Below are 19,016 nucleotides of genomic sequence, written 5' to 3'. Positions count from 1 at the left end.
TTTTCATGAAAATTACAAATTCCATCAACTTGATATTGATATATGTTAAGGGTAGCAATTATTCCCCCTGCTTTCTGAGAGCGGTTGGTCCATTGTTTTTTCATAATTCTAGAAAAGTGAATTTTTGTTGAATTTCCTTTATATTTTCTTTGTATTGTTGTCCACTCATACGTCATATCCTCTAGTAGTCTCCTCATCCAGCGGTTCCAACACCAAAACTTTAAAAATTCATAACTTTTGCATCGATTGTCCGATTTTCCTCAAACTTTCATTGATGTGTTCTACTAATGTTGCTGCTTTCACTCAATCCACATTGTTCTTTGGGTTTACCTTCCCTTTAAGTTCAGTTTTATTTATGATTACAGCTGTCGGATAGCATTTTACATAAGAAAAGTGAGAATTTGAGACAATCAAAGCCAAAATATAACAACTGTCCCTTATTTCGTATAGATGAAAAGCAAATTCGAGCGCTCTTTGAAATCTCGCGAGAAAGAGTTAGAAAAAGTTAGAACATTTCGCCCCTTCGACACGATATAAAGTCTGATGTGAAGATTCGCTGTATATCGGAATGCACGTGTAATAGGTAAACTATTATGATTGTATTCATGGGGGGAAGGTATATAGTATTATATGAGATACATTTCTAGGAGACACGGCCGTGATAGTCATTTGTAACTCGCAAAAAGAATGAGGAAAAAAAAGAAGAAGAAAGGTCTCACCTTGGTAATGCTGGTAGTCATCTTGTCTTTGCTGCTTAATTGATGGCTATTCCCAACAAAATGAGTCACTGTTAGTGACTGTACAGAGGAAGAGTTCTTTATAACCTGCTTCTGAGCTCCTCACCATAATAGGTATACACGCTACAGTGAACCCCTGACCTTCCTACACAACAGGACTGACAGAGGCAGTGACTGACACGACTATTTGCATACCTGTAGCAATACAGGAAGACAGGTCACTGTGCTCTCCCTCTCTCTGTCTGTCTGACTGTCTGTCTGACTCTCTGTCTGTATGTCTGTCTGTCCGTATGTCTGTCTGTCTGTCTCTCTCTCTGTTTGTTTATGCATGGGCGTGGTTTAGTCGTATTAATGCACAATGATTATATCCGGGTAGCATCACCACAAACACCAAACTGAATCGGAAACAGAAAACTATCTATACACTATAAATGCCAGTACACATTTAGCTGAGTTTGACGGATTAGATCTTCAACATGATTTTCTTGAAATGTAAAGGATAAAAACAAAGCAAGTATTGATTCTCAAGGCGCAAACGGAAATGCCTAAATTCCCATTCACGTAAGAAAACTCGTTTTATTCTGTTATATTTTCAACAAATATCTCCCTAAACAGCGTAGATAGATGTGATGACGTCTGTTGCGACAAAGATTGTCGCCCCGTCATAAATAGTCGTCTGGCGGCAATCTTTGATGAGGGGTGGAGGCAAAGATTGTCGCCCGCCCTCGAAGCACATTTTGCTGGGTAATATCGTTGTTGACATAGTCATTGAAATACCAACACATAACTTACATGTCTACATCCATGCAAACATGCCATGTAAAAAGTCATGGTGAGGTTTCAAGGAAGTGTGTATGTGCGCGCGCACATGATAATTTAGTGTCCGTTTGTGTGTGTGTGTGTGTGTGTGTGTGTGCGCGCGCGCGGGTGTTTGTGTGTGTTAGTGTATATGATTGAAGAATGTGTTTATTATGTCAGCGTTGTGTGTTTTGGCTGCGCGTGGGGAGGGACAAGCTGTTGCCGGCATAAACGTTATACAGTGTATTGATTTTATCAGCAGCTTTGAGTTTGATGAGTTGTTTGACGGATTTGTATATGAATTCGGACTGGTGCTTGCGTGCGGGCGGATGCTGCTTTTATGCATACTGTCCATTATGTCTTATGTATCAACATTGGGAAGTCTTTTCATCAGGAAGGAAGGTGGTATCGGGTCGGGTGTGTGTGTGTGGGGGGGGGGGGGGTGTTACATTTCGTTATTCCGAAGGTTCGTTATTCCGAATTTCATTTTCGGATTAACGAACCTTCGGAATAACGAACCTTCGGAATAACGCCACTAATGTTCGGATTAACGAACCCTTTTTCATTTTCGGATTAACGAACCTCTATGTATAGGGAATTTGTGTATTTCGGATAAATGAATTAACCATCGGAAAAACGAATCTTCGGAATAACGAACCTTCGGCATAACGAACAGCACCCGTGTGTGCGTATGTGTGTTGGTGTGTGTACGTATGTGGGTTGGTGAATGTGGGTGTGGGATGATTTAGGTTTTTGTTAATCGGAGGTTGGTGGGATGGGGATTTGATTTGAAGAAGGATAGTTATAAATGGTATGACAGATTTTGGTAGGATTTAATATTTAGTATAGATGTAGATTTGTTTCGGTTTGGGGGGAGTGTTGGTCCGTTTTTTTTTTAATGAATGATTTCATTCTAGATTTGTATAATGTATTTTTCTTTTTTAAGTATATGCCCTTGTAATTATAAAGAAGGAGTTACATGATCCAAACCAATATATTCAAGGGGTATAGGTTTGGTACATGTCAAAACTTTCTCGTGAAGAAATTGTTAGTAGGGTTGATTTATAATCGAGTTATCTATGTTGAAGTGAAATTATTTGCAGTTAAATTGACAAGCGGATTTGTTTGTGTTTTGAATTGCATTTGTAACGTTTTTGTTCTTGTTACACCCAGAATGGGTTGATTAATGAATGATTTGGATGAAATCAATTGATATCAAGGAAAAAAAAAAGTGTTGAGGTGGTTTATTTGCATTATGAGGATTTGTTTGAGTGTTTGTTGGTGTTTGTTTACAATACGTATGTATTGGCGGTGTGCATATGACAAAGAATAGTGATAAGACTGATGGAAGAATATGACTGCAGTGAAAAAATGAACAAAGACAGATAACATTTAGGGAGGGTACCTCGATCCCTCGTATGCCTTTTCTCTCGGTCTCTCTCTCCTAGCCCGCCTCACCGCTGAAATTGACAACCCATACTATTTTGAAATCAACGCTTTTTGAGCTATAAACAGGGAGGTGGAACTCTTTCCACCTCCCTGCTATAAACACATGCTCATACACGTTGAAGGCATTTTCACTGCCACAGTAGTTGTTGAGACAAGGATTGTCGCCCCGTCAAAGATTGTCGTCTGGCGACAATCTGTGACGCTTGTGCAGTTCCCAATTTTTGACCTCGATGGCGACAATCTATATGATGGCAAAAAACTTGTTGCGACAAAGATTGTCGCTATAGGGGAGGTTGCTCCGGTGTTATGCTTTGGTGGGATGGGTATGACTGGTAAGTTATGCGTGTGTGTGTGTGTGTGTGTGTGTGTGTGTGTGTGTGTGTGTGTGTGTGTGTGTGTGTCATTGTATGTGTGTATACGTGTGCCTGTATGCGTGCGTGTGTCTGTTTGTGTTTGTGTTTTGATGTTTGTGCGAACAAACTTTTTTGAGCAGCAGGCACTACTGTGGCAATGAAAATGCCTTCAACGTGTATGATCACGTATTTATAGAGTTCACAGCAGCGTCGATTTAAAAATAGTATGGGTGTGTCGATTTCAGCGGTGAGGCGGGCTAGGAGAGAGAGACCGAGAGAAAAGGCATACGAGGGATGTACCCTCCCTAAATGTTATCTGTCTTTATTCATTTTTTCACTGCAGTCATATTCTTCCATCAGTCTTAACTGTAACTTCCACATCACTATTCTTTGTCATATGCAGTGGCGTACCGTGGGTCAAGACATTGGGGGGGGGGGGCACCTCATGGCAGCAACATCAGAATTGCATAACGTAACAATTAAATGCGAGCGAGCGGAGCGAGCGAGCTTGAAAATTTTGACATTTAAAGTCCCCAAACTGCCGTTTGTAGCTATATGTATGTATATATTTGCTTTGGAAATTAAGGGGGTTGCACCGGGCGCAACTACTGGCAGTTGCTGGCAGTAACATCACGAGAATGGCATAACGATTAAATGCGAGCGAGCGAAGCGAGCGAGCTTGAAAATTTTGACATTTTACAGTCCCCAAACTGCCGTTTGTAGCTATATTTTTCGCTTTGGAAATTCAGGGGGGGGGGGGCGCACCGGGTGCAACTGCTGGCAATTACTGGCAGTAATATCAGGAGAATGGCATATAACGGTTAAATGCGAGCGAGCGAAGCGAGCGAGCTTGAAAATTTTGACATTTCATGTTCCCCAAACTGCCGTTTGTAGCTATATTTTTTCGCTTTGGAAATTATTTCGCTTTGGAAATTAAGGGGAGGGGGCGCATCGGGCGCAACTGCTGGCAATTACTGACAGCAACATCAGGAGAATTGCATAACGATTAAATGCGAGCGAGCGAAGCGAGCGAGCTTGAAAATTTTGACATTTTACAGTCCCAAAACTGCCGTTTTTAGCTATATTTTTTCGCTTTGGAAATTTAGGGGAGCCAACGCACCGGGCGCAACTGCTGGCAATTACTGACAGCAACATCAGGAGAATTGCATAGCGATTAAATGCGAGCGAGCGAAGCGAGTGAGCTTGAAAATTTTGACATTTTACAGTCCCAAAACTGCCGTTTTTAGCTATATTTTTTCGCTTTGGAAATTAAGGAGAGGGCCTGGGCGCACCGGGCACAACTGCTGGCAATTACTGACAGCAACATCAGGAGAATTGCATAACGGTTACTTAGTAAATGCGAGCGAGCGAAGCGAGCGAGCTTGAAAATTTTGACATTTTACAGTCCCTAAACTGCCGTTTGTAGCTATATTTTTTTCGCTTTGGAAATTAAGGGGAGGGGGCGCACCGGGCGCAACTGCTGGCAATTACTTACAGCAACATCAAGAGAATTGCATAACGATTAAATGCGAGCGAGCGAAGCGAGCGAGCTTGAAAATTTTGACATTTTACAGTCCCCAAACTGCCGTTTGTAGCTATATTTTTCGCTTTGGAAATTCAGGGGGGGGGGGGCGCACCGGGTGCAACTGCTGGCAATTACTGGCAGTAATATCAGGAGAATGGCATATAACGGTTAAATGCGAGCGAGCGAAGCGAGCGAGCTTGAAAATTTTGACATTTCATGTTCCCAAAACTGCCGTTTGTAGCTATATTTTTTCGCTTTGGAAATTAAGGGGAGGGGGCGCATCGGGCGCAACTGCTGGCAATTACTGACAGCAACATCAGGAGAATTGCATAACGATTAAATGCGAGCGAGCGAAGCGAGCGAGCTTGAAAATTTTGACATTTTACAGTCCCAAAACTGCCGTTTTTAGCTATATTTTTTCGCTTTGGAAATTTAGGGGAGCCAACGCACCGGGCACAACTGCTGGCAATTACTGACAGCAACATCAGGAGAATTGCATAGCGATTAAATGCGAGCGAGCGAAGCGAGTGAGCTTGAAAATTTTGACATTTTACAGTCCCAAAACTGCCGTTTTTAGCTATATTTTTTCGCTTTGGAAATTAAGGAGAGGGCCTGGGCGCACCGGGCACAACTGCTGGCAATTACTGACAGCAACATCAGGAGAATTGCATAACGGTTACTTAGTAAATGCGAGCGAGCGAAGCGAGCGAGCTTGAAAATTTTGACATTTTACAGTCCCCAAACTGCCGTTTGTATACATTGTATATTTTTTCGCTTTGGAAATTAAGGGGAGGGGACGCACCGGGCGCAGCTGCTGGCAATTACTGACAATTACTGACAGCAGCATCAGGAGAATTGCATACCAAAAATGCGAGCGAGCGAAGCGAGCGAGCTTGAAAATTTTGACATTTTACAGTCCAAAAACTGTCGTTTGTAGTTGCATATATGTTTTTTCGCTTTGGAGGGAGGGGGCGCCCGGTGCTCCCCCTGGATCCGCCACTGGTAGTCAAGGGTGTCGGTTTATGTTCATGATTGGGGGAGGTATGACCAGCGAGGGGGCGTCGAAGTGACCAAGCGGGAGAAGGATGTCTAAAATCTGCACTTTATATAGAGCATCCCCTAATTTGTTTGTGTTTGTGAGTGTGTGTGTTTCATATAGATGGAAAAGTTAGGAAATAGCTAAGGTCAAGTCTTATTATTGGCAATGCAAGGCATTTTAATATAGACTAGTATGTAAAGCAACACTGCAAAAATCAATGATCAAGCTTTGATAGCAAAATGTGTACAACCTATCAAACATCACATTGCGCAACATTGCAGCGACTCTTTTTGCCATTCCGATGTTCTGAGTACACTGCGCACATCCTGCTTGTATTCAAAATGGCAACCAGGAATCACACTGAATCACAATCTTTTATCGTCTCCGGGCTTTTTGAACAATGTTTCACTATAATACCTCTTTATGGTTAAAAGAAATCTTAGAAAAATATCTTTTTTCTTGATCATCCTTTCATGTCGATTTCAAAAGCAGTTTACTAACCCTTAAATTACCATTTTGGTAGGGTTTTTTTTTTTCTTTTTTTCTTCTTTTTTTTCTTTTTTTTTTTGACCTGCGGATTGGGGGGGCACGTGCCCCCCCATGCCCCCCCCCGTAGTTACGGCCACTGGTCATATGCACACCGCCAATACATACGCATTGTAAACAAACACCAACAAACACTCAAATCCTCATAATGCAACTGAACCACCTCAACAATTTTTTTGGTTTTTCCTTGATATTAATTGATTTCATTCAAATCATTCATAATCCGACCCATTCTGGGTGTAACAATACCCATGAACAAAAACGTTACAAATGGCAATTCGAATCACAAGCAAATCCATTTGTCAGTTTATACTACAAATAATCTCACTTCAACATAGATAACTCGATTATAGACCAACCCTACAAACTTCTCCACGAGAAAGTTTTGACATGTAGGGCCCTACCAAACCTATATCCCTTGAATATATTGGTTTGGATCATGTAACACCTTTTACTTACAAGGGCATATACATAAAATAAAAAAACACACACAAATACATTTTACAAATCTAAAATGAAATCAGTCATAAAAAACCCGACCACCCCCACCGAAACAAATCTACATATATCAGGTCTATCCTAAATATTAAATCCTATACCGAAATCTGTCATACCATTATATCTATCCTTCTTCAAATCAAATCCCCAACCCACCAACCCCCGATTAACAAAACCTATATCATCCCACACCCATATACATACACACATCTACACACACACGGGTGCTGTTCGCTATTCCGAAGGTTCGTTATTCCGAAAGTTCGGTTTTTCCAAAGGTCATTTATCCGAAATACACAATTCCCTATGCCTACAGGTTTGTTAATCCGAAAATGAAAAGGGTTCGTTAATCCGAAGATTTGTGGCGTTATTCCGAAGGTTCGTTGAACCGAAAATGAAATTCTGAATAACGCCCTTCGGAATAACGAACCTTCGGACTAAAGAGCCTTCAGAATAACGAACCTTCGCAATGACGAAATGTAACCCCTCCCCCCCCCCCCGACACACAAACCCGAACCGCTACCACCTCCTCCTGATGAACGACATCCCAAATGTTGATACATAAGACATAATGGACCGTATGCATAAAAGCAGCATCCCGCCCGCACGCAAGCACCAGTCCGAATTCATATACAAATCCGTCAAACAAACATCAAAGTCAAAGCTGCTGATAAATCAATATAACGTTTATGCCAGCAACAGCTTACTAGGTATCCCTCCCCACGCGCAGCCAAAACACATACGCTGACATAATAAACACATTCTTCCATCATATACACTAACAACACACACACACGCACACACGGACACTAAATTATCATGTGCGCGCGCACATACACACTTCCTTGAAACCTGACCATGACTTTTTACATGGCATGTTTGCAAGGATGTAGCCATGGAAGTTATGTGTTGGTATTTCAAGACTATGTCAAGAAACGATATTACCCAGCAAAGTGTGTTCGAGGGCGGGCGACAATCCTTGCCGCCACAGATTGTCACAGATTGTCGCCAGACGACAATCTTTGACGGGGCGACAATCCTTGACGCCAACTCCGTCAAGGATTGTCGCCCCGAGCCGGGAGCGACAATCCTTGTCGCACAGTAGTGCCTGCTGCTCAAAAAAGTTCGTTCGCACAACATCAAAACACAATCACAAACAGACAAAGTCACGTACGCATACAGGCACAGGATATACAAAAACAAACAAACCACTCCCACTATACAACCACCACACATGCACAGTTTCTACATAATTATTGTATTATTATACTCCAAACACACACACACAGCTATACGCAAACGCATACACAAGTCACATATTGTACGCACCTACAAATCATACACAGCACATACCATGCAGCCCCCAACATACTTTTGTTTGTTTTTTTTTTGTTTTTCAGTGATATTTTATTGATTTCATTCAAATCATTCATAAATCAATCATTCTGGGTGTAACATGAACATAAAAACAGTACAAATGCCATTCAAAAGACAAATCCATTGCCAATTATACTGCCAATCATCTCCCTTCAACATAACAACTCTATTATAAATCAATCCTACTGACCATTTTTCATGAGAAAGTATTGACATGTACATATATATATATATATATATATATATATATATATATATATATATATATATATATATATCTTTGACTATGGTATACTTATTACTGCCAATCATCTCTCTTCAACATAACAACACGATTATAAACAAGTAAGGGTATTATATACAAGGGTATATACATGAAAAAAAGCAACAAAAATACGTTATATAAAACTAGAATGAAATCATTTCATTAAAAATCAAATCCCCATCCCCACCAACACCCGATGCACTTAAACCTATCCCACACCAGCACACACATACACCCAAACACCAACACACATACACACCAAACACCAAGACACACATACACACATACACACCCCACACACAAACACACCCGAAGCGATACCACCTTCCTTCCTAATGAAAACGACTTCCAAATGATGATTGATACGTACAACATACAAGCGTGTAATGGGCCGTATGCAGAAAGCATCGTCCGCCCCGCACCCAAATTCCACTCCAAATACACATTCAAATTCATCAAACAAACTCCATCAAATCCTAACTGCTGATAAAATCCTATAACTTTATGCAATACCCCTCCCGCGCGCGGCCAATGACATATTATATTGCCTTGACCACTGATAACTACACTGTACTAAAAAAAGAAAAACGAAACAAAACAATACTTAAGCTCTCGTTTCAGAAACATTTTCCCATTTCAGCAAATGTAATCCCAACTTATTTCTTTTTATAGCAATTTCTTTTTCTTCATCCCGAAAACTTATTATTCTTTTACAAATTTCCTCCAGAGTAGGAATTTTTCCCTCCGACCTAGATCTAAAAATGATATATTTCAGAATAAAAATTATTGTATTATAAAATTTTACTTTTGGATCCCTTCCCGTAACACCAAAATGAACATCTCTCCACTCTATATTTCGAAGATCTGCCATCTCAAACCTATCTATCACTTCCTGCCACAAATTCTTAACATACACGCAATCCCAAAATAAATGTTTATATGTTTCTACCGATTGCTCACAAAAAGAACACCGGTTATTTGCAACGAAACCAAACTCAAAAAGATTTTCCTTTGTATAAACAACTCCATGTAATGATTTATACTGAAATTCCCAAAGTTTTGTTAGAAGTGTTGTCATTCTTGGTCTTAAAAATATATGTAAATTTCCTTTTTCGAAAACAAATAATCATTTTGGCCATCTTTCATTCGTAAAATATACAATTGCTGTAAATTTGTAACAAAGAGTTCATACACATTCATGATTTTCTTCCGTCGAGATGTTTTCATTGCAACTGATTGACAAAATTGCCCTACATCGACGTAAATAAGCACGCCCATGATTTTTTATCATGGCTATTACTAAAAAACACTGATCAATTCAGTGCCTATTTACGTTGATGTAGGGCAATTTGTCAATCAGTTGCAATGAAAACATCTCGACGGAAGAAAATCATGAATTTGAATAACAAAGCAGTACCCGCTGCATGCTATAAGGATTAGAACCAACACTTGCTTTCGGGCGAAAGCTCGGTGGTCTAGTGGAGATGACGCCTGTCCGGTGATCAGGAGGTCGTGGGTTCAAATCCTGCTCGAGTATGTACGCCCATGATTTTTTATCATGGCTACTACTAAAAAAAAAAACACTGATCAATTCAGTGCCTATTTACGTACGATGTAGGGCAATTTGTCAATCAGTTGCAATGAAAACATCTCGACGGAAGAAAATCATGAATTTGAATAACAAAGCAGTACCCGCTGCATGCTATAAGGATTAGAACCAACACTTGCTTTCGGGCGAAAGCTCGGTGGTCTAGTGGAGATGACGCCTGTCCGGTGATCAGGAGGTCGTGGGTTCAAATCCTGCTCGAGTATGTACGCCCATGATTTTTTATCATGGCTACTACTAAAAAAGCACTGATCAATTCAGTGCCTATTTACGTCGATGTAGGGCAATTTGTCAATCAGTTGCAACGAGTTCACACACCTTTCTAAATGAAACGTCTTTCAATAAAATTACATTCTCAAAAATTTTCAAAGAAATATTATATTCCTCTTTATCAACAGAATAAAAATCAAATATATTTCCCTCAAATTTCTGGCTTTTTACAACAACCTCCCCTATTTCCCAAACTTTAACTATGTTTTCACTATCTAATCCTAACCTGTGAAAATATACTGCTGATCTCATACAATCTTTTTCCAAAATTTGCTTCACTAAATAAATATTCTTCCTATATAAATTTTCACAAAAAATCATTTTCCCTTTACACAAATAATCCTTGTTATAAAAAAAAATGGATTAATCTTGCCTTTTTGATAATTCCGGTTATTCTCCATTTCTTGCCATGCCCTCAAAATTTCTAAATAAAACAATGGTACATTAAACTTTAGTAATCGTATATCATAATTGCACAAAAATATGAATCTTCCTCCCGCAGTCCTAAAAATATAATTAAAAAAAAAGTTTCCATCCCATAAGCTTCTCACCATATAACAATCGCTTCAACCACATAATTCGTTGACTCTTAACAAACAATTCAAAATTTGTCATTCTAAGACCGCCCTCACTATAATCCTGATAACAAATAACCCTTTTAATTCGATATTTACCATTCCATATAAATTCAAAACAAATTTTATTAACATCTGCCACTACCCACTTTGGAACCTCTATTGATGAAGAAACATAATATAATGTAGACAAAGCATATGTTTTAAGCAAAAATATTTTTCCCATTACAGTCAAATCTCTTTGTCTCCACCATCCCAAAAGTTTTTTAATCCTACTCAATATCTCTTTATAATTCAATTCTTCTCTGACCTTAATATCAAATGCAAAATACACTCCTAAAATCTTTATTTCAGTTACAACATTACCCATTGGTAATCTTTCATGTTCTCCCTTTTCCTTCCCTATACTCATTACCTTTGTTTTATCAATATTAACCTTCAAACCACATAATTCATAAAAATCCTTAAATATTTCCTACATTCTGATAATTGATGACCTTTGTCTAACAAATAAAGTCATGTCATCAGCATATAAAACTTGTCGAACCTCAAAATTCTCAAACTGAATACCTCTAATCCCATTATCCCTTCTCATCGCCTGCGCCAGAATTTCCATTACCAATAAAAACAAATATGGTGATAATGGGTCGCCTTGCCTCACCCTCGCTTTATATCAAAATAACCTGTCGAAACACCTCCGTTCATAACACAACTACTAATTCCATTATACATGATTTTTACCCAGGAACAAAACGACTCACCAAACTCAAATAATTCTGACACCTTAAATAAGAATTTGTGCGAAACTGAATCAAACGCTTTTTCAAAATCAACTGCTATCAAATATGCCTCTTCTTCACAATAATTATTACAATAAAAAATCATATCATCTATCAAACGGAAAGCCTCACCAATATACCTGTTTTCTATATAACCAACTTGATCCAAATGAACAATCTCATGTAAGACTCCCTTTATTCGCTTTGCCATTATCTTGGAAAGCATCTTATAATCCGTGTTCAACAAAGTAATCGGTCTATAATTCTTTATAAACAATGGATCTTTACCCTCTTTTTCAATCAATGTTATTACACCTTGTTTTTGAGACGTTGCTAAGCAAACTTTCTCAAAAGCTTCACTGAAAACTTCAACCAATAAACTTCCTATTTGTGGCCAAAATGTAAGATAAAATTCAACTGTAAATCCATCATTCCCAGGTGATTTATTCAATTTCATACATTTTAAACACTCCCAACATTCTTCCTTAGTAATTTTTTCACACACACACACACACACACACACACACAAACAAACAAACACACACACACACACACACACACACACACACACACCCACCCACACATATACATAACTTACCAGTCGCACCAACACCGGAGCAACCACCCCGAGCCGGGGGCGACAATTTTTTGACGGGGCGACAATTTATGTCATCATAAATTGTCGCCATCGAGGTAAAAAAAAAATTGGGAACTGCACAAGCGTCAAAGATTGTCGCCAGACGACAATTTATGACGGGGCGACAATCTTTGACGCCAACTCCGTCAAAGATTGTCGAGGCGACAATCTTTGTCGCAACAGACGTCCTTTATAAAGGCCCGGTCACACCGCCCGAACTTTGTTGGAGCGTTCCTTGAACGGTAGGGAGAGGGGGCCGAATTTCGACAACGCTCGTCACCGCGCACAAAATGGGAAAAAAAAAATCGAAAACACGGGCGTTGCCTTTAGCCGTGCACCGCTGAAGCCGGCGTTGCTTTAGCGTTGGTTTAACGGTAGCGAGCGGTAGGAAGCGTTGGTTTAGCGGTGACGCGAGCGTTGATAGAGCGGCGTTCTGCGCATGCGGGCGTTGGCTCGGCGGGGGTTTAACGTTGGTTTAGCGGCATACCGCTTTGGACTACGGAGCTGAACGGATCAGTTTTGATAGAAGTTCTGATAGATTTTTGATAGAAGTCGATAATTGAAGTTCATAGTGACACATGGACAAAGGAAAGGAAGAAGGAAAGGAAGCAGCCTCCAAGAAGATCATTACTGAGCAGGCAGCTGAACCAATGGAGTCAGGTAAATATTTGTTTCACTGGTTGTGTCAAGAAATATTTAACAACTGTGAAAAAATACTGTTATGTATTTTACTTCTGCATTTGAGAAAATTCGATATGAATGAGGTCTGCACTCAACGGCAGCTCAAGTCCAAATGGGCTCCTGGTCCATTTCTCCCAGTATTTATAGCCAAATTCTGGTCCCACTCCGACACTTCCATACCAACGCCAAACCAAAGTTCATCACCGCAATGGATCGCTGCTTCAACGCCCGACACCGTTCAAGCAATCCCGTGTCCGCTCGGAAAACGCTTACAACCGCTCCACCAAAGTTTGTGCAACGTTTAATCACCGCCCGGGCAAAGCTGACGAAGCAGCGGTGGTCCAGCGTTCAAGATTTCTGCGTTGGCCTAGCGGACCCAAGCGTCCACGAACTTGCGCCTAGCGGTGCCAAACTTTGACTGGGCGTTGTTGGAGCGGTGGTGAACTTTGCCGGAGCGGAAAATTGTCCGCTCCTCACCGCTCGCAATATTTTGTGCAGCTCAAAACTTTCGGAGCAGAAGGAGGGACCATCAGCGGTGGCCGAGCGTATACGGCGTTGCCTTAACGGAGGCCAACTTCTGTTAAACGGTGGTAAACGGTAACGAGCGGTGATATTTTTTTTTTTTTTCACCGCTCTAGGAACGCTCCAGCAAAGTTCTGGCGGTGTGACCGGGGCTTAAAGGAACGATTGATTGATTCATTTTATTGCTGCAATTCCTTTCATACAATGCAGTGCGTACCAAAAAAAAAAAGTGCAATCCAAATTTAGAACGCTACCGTTTCATAATTGTCAACTATAGAGAGCGCAGTGTTGGGTGTGAGGAAAGGAGAGCTCTTCTTCCATCTATTGGTACCTAATTGTGCTTCTTCTTCTCTCGTGTCGCAAAACTTTTCCCAGCCACTGCAGAAAACAGGCTCTGGCACGTGGGTTATAATCGTGGAGATCATGTGATGTGCAGGGTTCTGGTAGGTTGTGCTGACAAAATGTCACGCATGCCTGAGAACATAAACTTTAAAGGGGAAATCTAGTCCAAATATAAGTTAGTCTGATAAAAAAAAGAGTAAAATGATATGAGTTTTGCCTGAAATCGGATGTAAAATAAGGAAGATATGACATTTTGAAGTTTCGCTAATTTCTGCAAAACAGTTCTTTTACGGTGGATACGAATATGTAAATGAGTGAGCTAATCATGTCGTACCCTCACTATTTTCCATTGACTGTGTACCCCCCCCCCCCAAAAAAAAAAAATGACAAAAATGTAATGTTTCTGTCTTTGATGTCTGAAACATAATGTTATTCCTGGTTGAATAACTTCAGAATAATGATCAGTTAGGTATACCAGGATTTGAGCCTCGGGCATTACTCCCTTTGAATGAGAAACTGGAAATTTCAAAATTTCTTGTACAAACAATATGGCAAGTTCTGAGGGAATGGCATCCTCACTTTGCCATTTGCATATTCATATTGACTTTTCAATAACTGTTTCCTGAAAAAAATAGCAAAAATTTGAAATGTCATAACTTCCTTACTTTTAATTCGACTTCGATCAAAATTTTACCCTTGAACTCGTAATATTTTACTCTTTCTTATCAGACAAACTTATATTTGGACTGGATTTCCCCTTTAAAGATAACAATGACAAGTTACACATTTTCAAGTGTGAGTGTTATCATGAAAGAACACTGAATGTCTCTCTAACATGGATGAGATCTGTAGATGAAAGTGGCGAACTAACAGGTCAGCCTGCACGACTGCATGGTCCACAACCTCGCATGTCTACCTGTCCGATAACTTGGTCCATAACTTTCAATATGGCCGATGTCCGATAACCTGGCCATTCCCTCAAAGACCAAGCAACACAATCCATTTTTCTGTGCTCATATTCAATTATCAAGACATGGTCTGTTTATACAGCAAGTTAATACTAGCTTTGCCTTGAATATGAATTGAGGAAAATGGACTGTGTAGGTTGGTCTTTGTGGGAGTGACTAAGCTATCGGACCGGTAGCCATGTCAAAGGTTGTAGACCATTAAAGTTTAGAGGAAACCCTAAACACAAAAGTGTAGTCGAGTATAGGCTGGCCTATTTGTTTGACCATTCTCATTTACAAATCTCATTCATTTCAGTGAGACAATTAATCATCCTTTATGATACTTGGAAAAATGCAGCTTGTCATTGTTGTCTTTGAAGTTATTGTGCTCAGTCATGCGTGATATTTTGTCAGCACAATAAATTAGGTACCACAGATAACACGATGAACTTGGAACAAATACCCAAGCTCCAAAATTCCGACATTGTTATGTTAAGTCATCCAAGGCAGACAAGAAAGATTGTTAAAAAGATCCTTAATCTGCTTAATAATTTCTTGCTTTCATTCTTAATCTTGTCGGCGTTCTAGTGGACGCCAGCCCTCACAATATATTATTATTGTTTCTGTATAGGAGTTTTTAGATAAAGTGTCTCCATGACGCAGTTCATTGAAGGGGAAATCGTCCTACAAAATTAATGAACTTTCAAAAGAAAGAGACAAATATTCCCTAAAGAATGATACAAAAAATTCCAAAAATCGGCTATAAAATAAGGAAGATATGACATTTTGAAATTTCACATTTTTTTTGTTTGAAAACATTTCTTAACCAGTCCCTGTGAATATTCAAATGAGCGAGTAGATGATGTCATACGCTAACAATTTTTCATGTATGTTATAGGCCCTATATGAAATTCGGAAAAATTGTTTTTATCTAATGCTAGAAAAAGCATGCTCACATACCAAGATATATCAGCGTTAACATTTTTTTTTTTAATTTGGGTGTTTTTTAAGACAAGTTAATGTAGCAGAAATATGAGATTTTTGTCATTCTGTATATGAAATGAACAAGAAATTGTGAGACCATTACATGTTGAGCATGTTGAGAGATGTATATATACATATACTGTACCTATATATATATATATATATATATATATATATATATATATATATATATATATATGCACTTGGTGATTCTATCCTTCTATGAAGAGTGCTCGATATCCTCAAAGGAAGAGCTTTAGACAGAAGTATTGGAACAAGTTCACTCGGTTGACATCAGGTTCATCCGTATTTTATTGCTACTCGGAGTTTCATGCCACCTTCATTTAGGGGCAATCATCAGGCAATGATTAAATACATCCCAGAAATGCATTTGCCCCTAAATGAAGGTGGCATGAAACTCCGAGTAGCAATAAAATACGGATGAACCTGATGTCAACAGAGTGAACTTGTTCCAATACTTCTGTCTATATATATATATATATATATATATATATATATATATGTATATATATGTATATACAGTAGATTGTGAAAATTGCAAACAAGGCTGTATTCTCCCCCCCCCCCCCCAAAAAAAAAAAGGAAAAAGAAATACAGTGCTATTGTGGACCATATTAGTGAATCACAACCAAAGATGAAATTTAATGAAATTTGGCGCAAAAATAGATTTTTCGGCATTTGTTCCAGCTTTGGCCTCGATCCTCAGAGCAACTGCCGTACCTAACGCTGTATCTTCCAATTTTATTTGAAGTTTTAATGATACAGTGATATAAAAAAAAGAATAAAATTACACAAAAGTAGCTCAATTAAAGATTATGAAGGCATGGATATCTTTACGACTTTGCTAGCATACAAATCTTAGGGGGCGTTTCAAGAAAGCCGAGTTGTAATCGATATATATACTAGTCTTGCAAATCTTGCAATTGATTTGCAATGGATCACATCGTTCTTGCGACAGAATCGATATAACTTGCAATCTACTTTATACGGGAATTACAATTGATTGCAACTTTTGTCATTATATTCTTAGTGATAAAATGAACTGGGAAAGAGAATCGAAGGTCGTAAAAACAATTTGCCTAAGCTGGGGTTTGTCGTAACACCCACGAATTACATCGTGTTGAATTCTAGGCAACTCTCTGGTGAGTGACAATTCTTGCAATATCAATATTATCAATATTTGTTCATCGTGTTGGAGCATTTGGTTCGATCTTTCGAACTATTTTACGGTCGGCCACAACGGTTTGAACATTACATATAACGTGGTATTCTTGAAGCATGCTGCGAAAGTGTTCCAGATCCGCCTCAAAATCCCCGTCATACTTCGCAATTTTCTTCCACAAGGTGTGATTGTAATGTTTGTAGAGGAGAGTGTCCGCCATGTTCCATCTTTGTATCTTTATTTGCTGCTCGCTGTTAGGACCGAAGCTGTCCAATCGCTGATTGGCTCGCAAGTAAAGGATGTCTTCGAAATTCCACGACATGATCTTCTTTAGAAGCAAAAGTGACTCGTCTAGGTACTCCGTGATGAGGACTAGGTCCAGCACGCCATCTAACATTTGAATCGTGTTGTTAATCACATCCACATTATCGTGAATCTGTCCATTGGCGGTTAAATCAAAGAACATTCCGTTTCGAGTGTAATACTTGCAATGAGAGTCTCCACTTTTTTGCCAGTGAAACAATGGACGTGAAAGAAATATGTCCACTGTTTGAGATGGTCTCTTACCGGATATATGGTAGTTCTTCGCGCAGCCGAAAAAGAAGAACGCGGATATAAATTGTTTGGTTGGTTCCCTGAGAATGGTTACAAATCTCGCCCCTGATTTCATGTGATGTTTCAAGAAGTTCAGATTCGGCAAGAGTCTAATATGTGACGTCATCAAGTCATACTCCCGGTAGTGTTTGTAGTCCAACGTTTGCACTCCTATTGGCGGCAATACATCCCTCTCATGTTTAAGTTTGAGCTGGCGGAAATGACCACGTGTGTGGTCGTTTTTGTACAGCAGGAACGAGAGGTTATTGGAGTAGCCATAACGATTGATGATGTTAGCCAATGTCGTGCTGGCGGTCTTATGCGTTTTAACGAAGACCAGCGGCCTCGTGCACTGACCTAAGCGTCCTCCACGGGCCTTCGGTGCCTGCTTCTGCATGATATCTGTACCATTTGCTGAAGTGTTTTCGGGTGTGCAAGAGCTTATTCTGATTTGCATGGACTTCACCGATTTGCGAAATACAACTGAAGTCCATGTTGAAATCCCACCAGTCATCGAGGTATTGTGTCTGATCGGCGGAGGTCTCATTTTCCAAGGGGTAGTCCGGGTCATCAAGATAGTTAGTATTGATATGGTGAAGAAACAAAGGCACATCAGGATGAGCATATGCTGTGAAAGGCCGACATTAAAAGAAGATCTGTTAGCTTCAAGTACACAATGGAACCAAATTGTAATGTCAGGCCTGAAAGGCAAATATAAACCTGACGTTATATGTGTTGCTGTGTATGAAAACAGGAGCATCGGAGGAGAGTAGTGAAAGTTTGGGAAAAAATCGGACACGTAAAAAAAAGTTATAAACTATGAAAGTTCAGAGTAGAGAGCAAAGTAAGTCGACAACTTCATGTCATCAATATGTTGAGCAGCTCCTTGTTTCCCTCCCCCGCCAAAAAAAAAAGAAAAAAAAAAGAAGAATCTACCAAATGTACTTTGTCTTCCGAGAACATTTCTTCAGACCTGTTCTTGGTATATAACAGAGACTAAAGAGCGATGCGTTTTTTTTTTTTTTTTTTCGTGTTTTTCTCACCGGAGGAGTTCTGTATGTACACTGTACATGTGTCATAGATAATGTATGATGTTCGTGGGGGAAAATTAAATCAAACTGAAAATAAAAGTGCAGAATAACCAGTGATAACCCTTAGAACGTCCATAGTTGTGAACATACCTGCAAGGCCCACCGAATCAAGAATACTGTACATCCTCTAGCCCTAGCCACATAAGCTAAGACCTGTGGCCTAATATCAGTTATTGTGGTCAAAAGTTGCTTGTCAGAGACGTATCCGGGCAACTACC

General features: G+C 39.6%; 1 protein-coding gene across 1 annotated transcript; it reads right to left on the bottom strand.

The window, feature by feature from the left end:
- Positions 1-17,135: 17,135 nt before the first annotated feature.
- Positions 17,136-18,104, bottom strand: LOC140237119 (galactosylceramide sulfotransferase-like). Its single transcript, XM_072317061.1, has one exon. The coding sequence runs from the start codon at positions 18,102-18,104 to the stop codon at positions 17,136-17,138; it is 969 nt and encodes a 322-aa protein (XP_072173162.1).
- Between the last annotated feature and the right edge of the window lie 912 nt (positions 18,105-19,016).

This window comes from Diadema setosum, chromosome 13 (assembly GCF_964275005.1).
Source record: "Diadema setosum chromosome 13, eeDiaSeto1, whole genome shotgun sequence".
In the NCBI taxonomy this organism is placed as follows: domain Eukaryota; kingdom Metazoa; phylum Echinodermata; class Echinoidea; order Diadematoida; family Diadematidae; genus Diadema; species Diadema setosum.
The sequence above is the reverse complement of the archived record's forward strand: the minus strand, read 5'-3'. Positions and strand labels throughout refer to the sequence as shown.

Bases quoted from the DNA above. Each gene is read 5' to 3' on its own strand.
- LOC140237119 (XM_072317061.1), bottom strand. From the start codon at position 18,104: ATGCAGAAGCAGGCACCGAAGGCCCGTGGAGGACGCTTAGGTCAGTGC.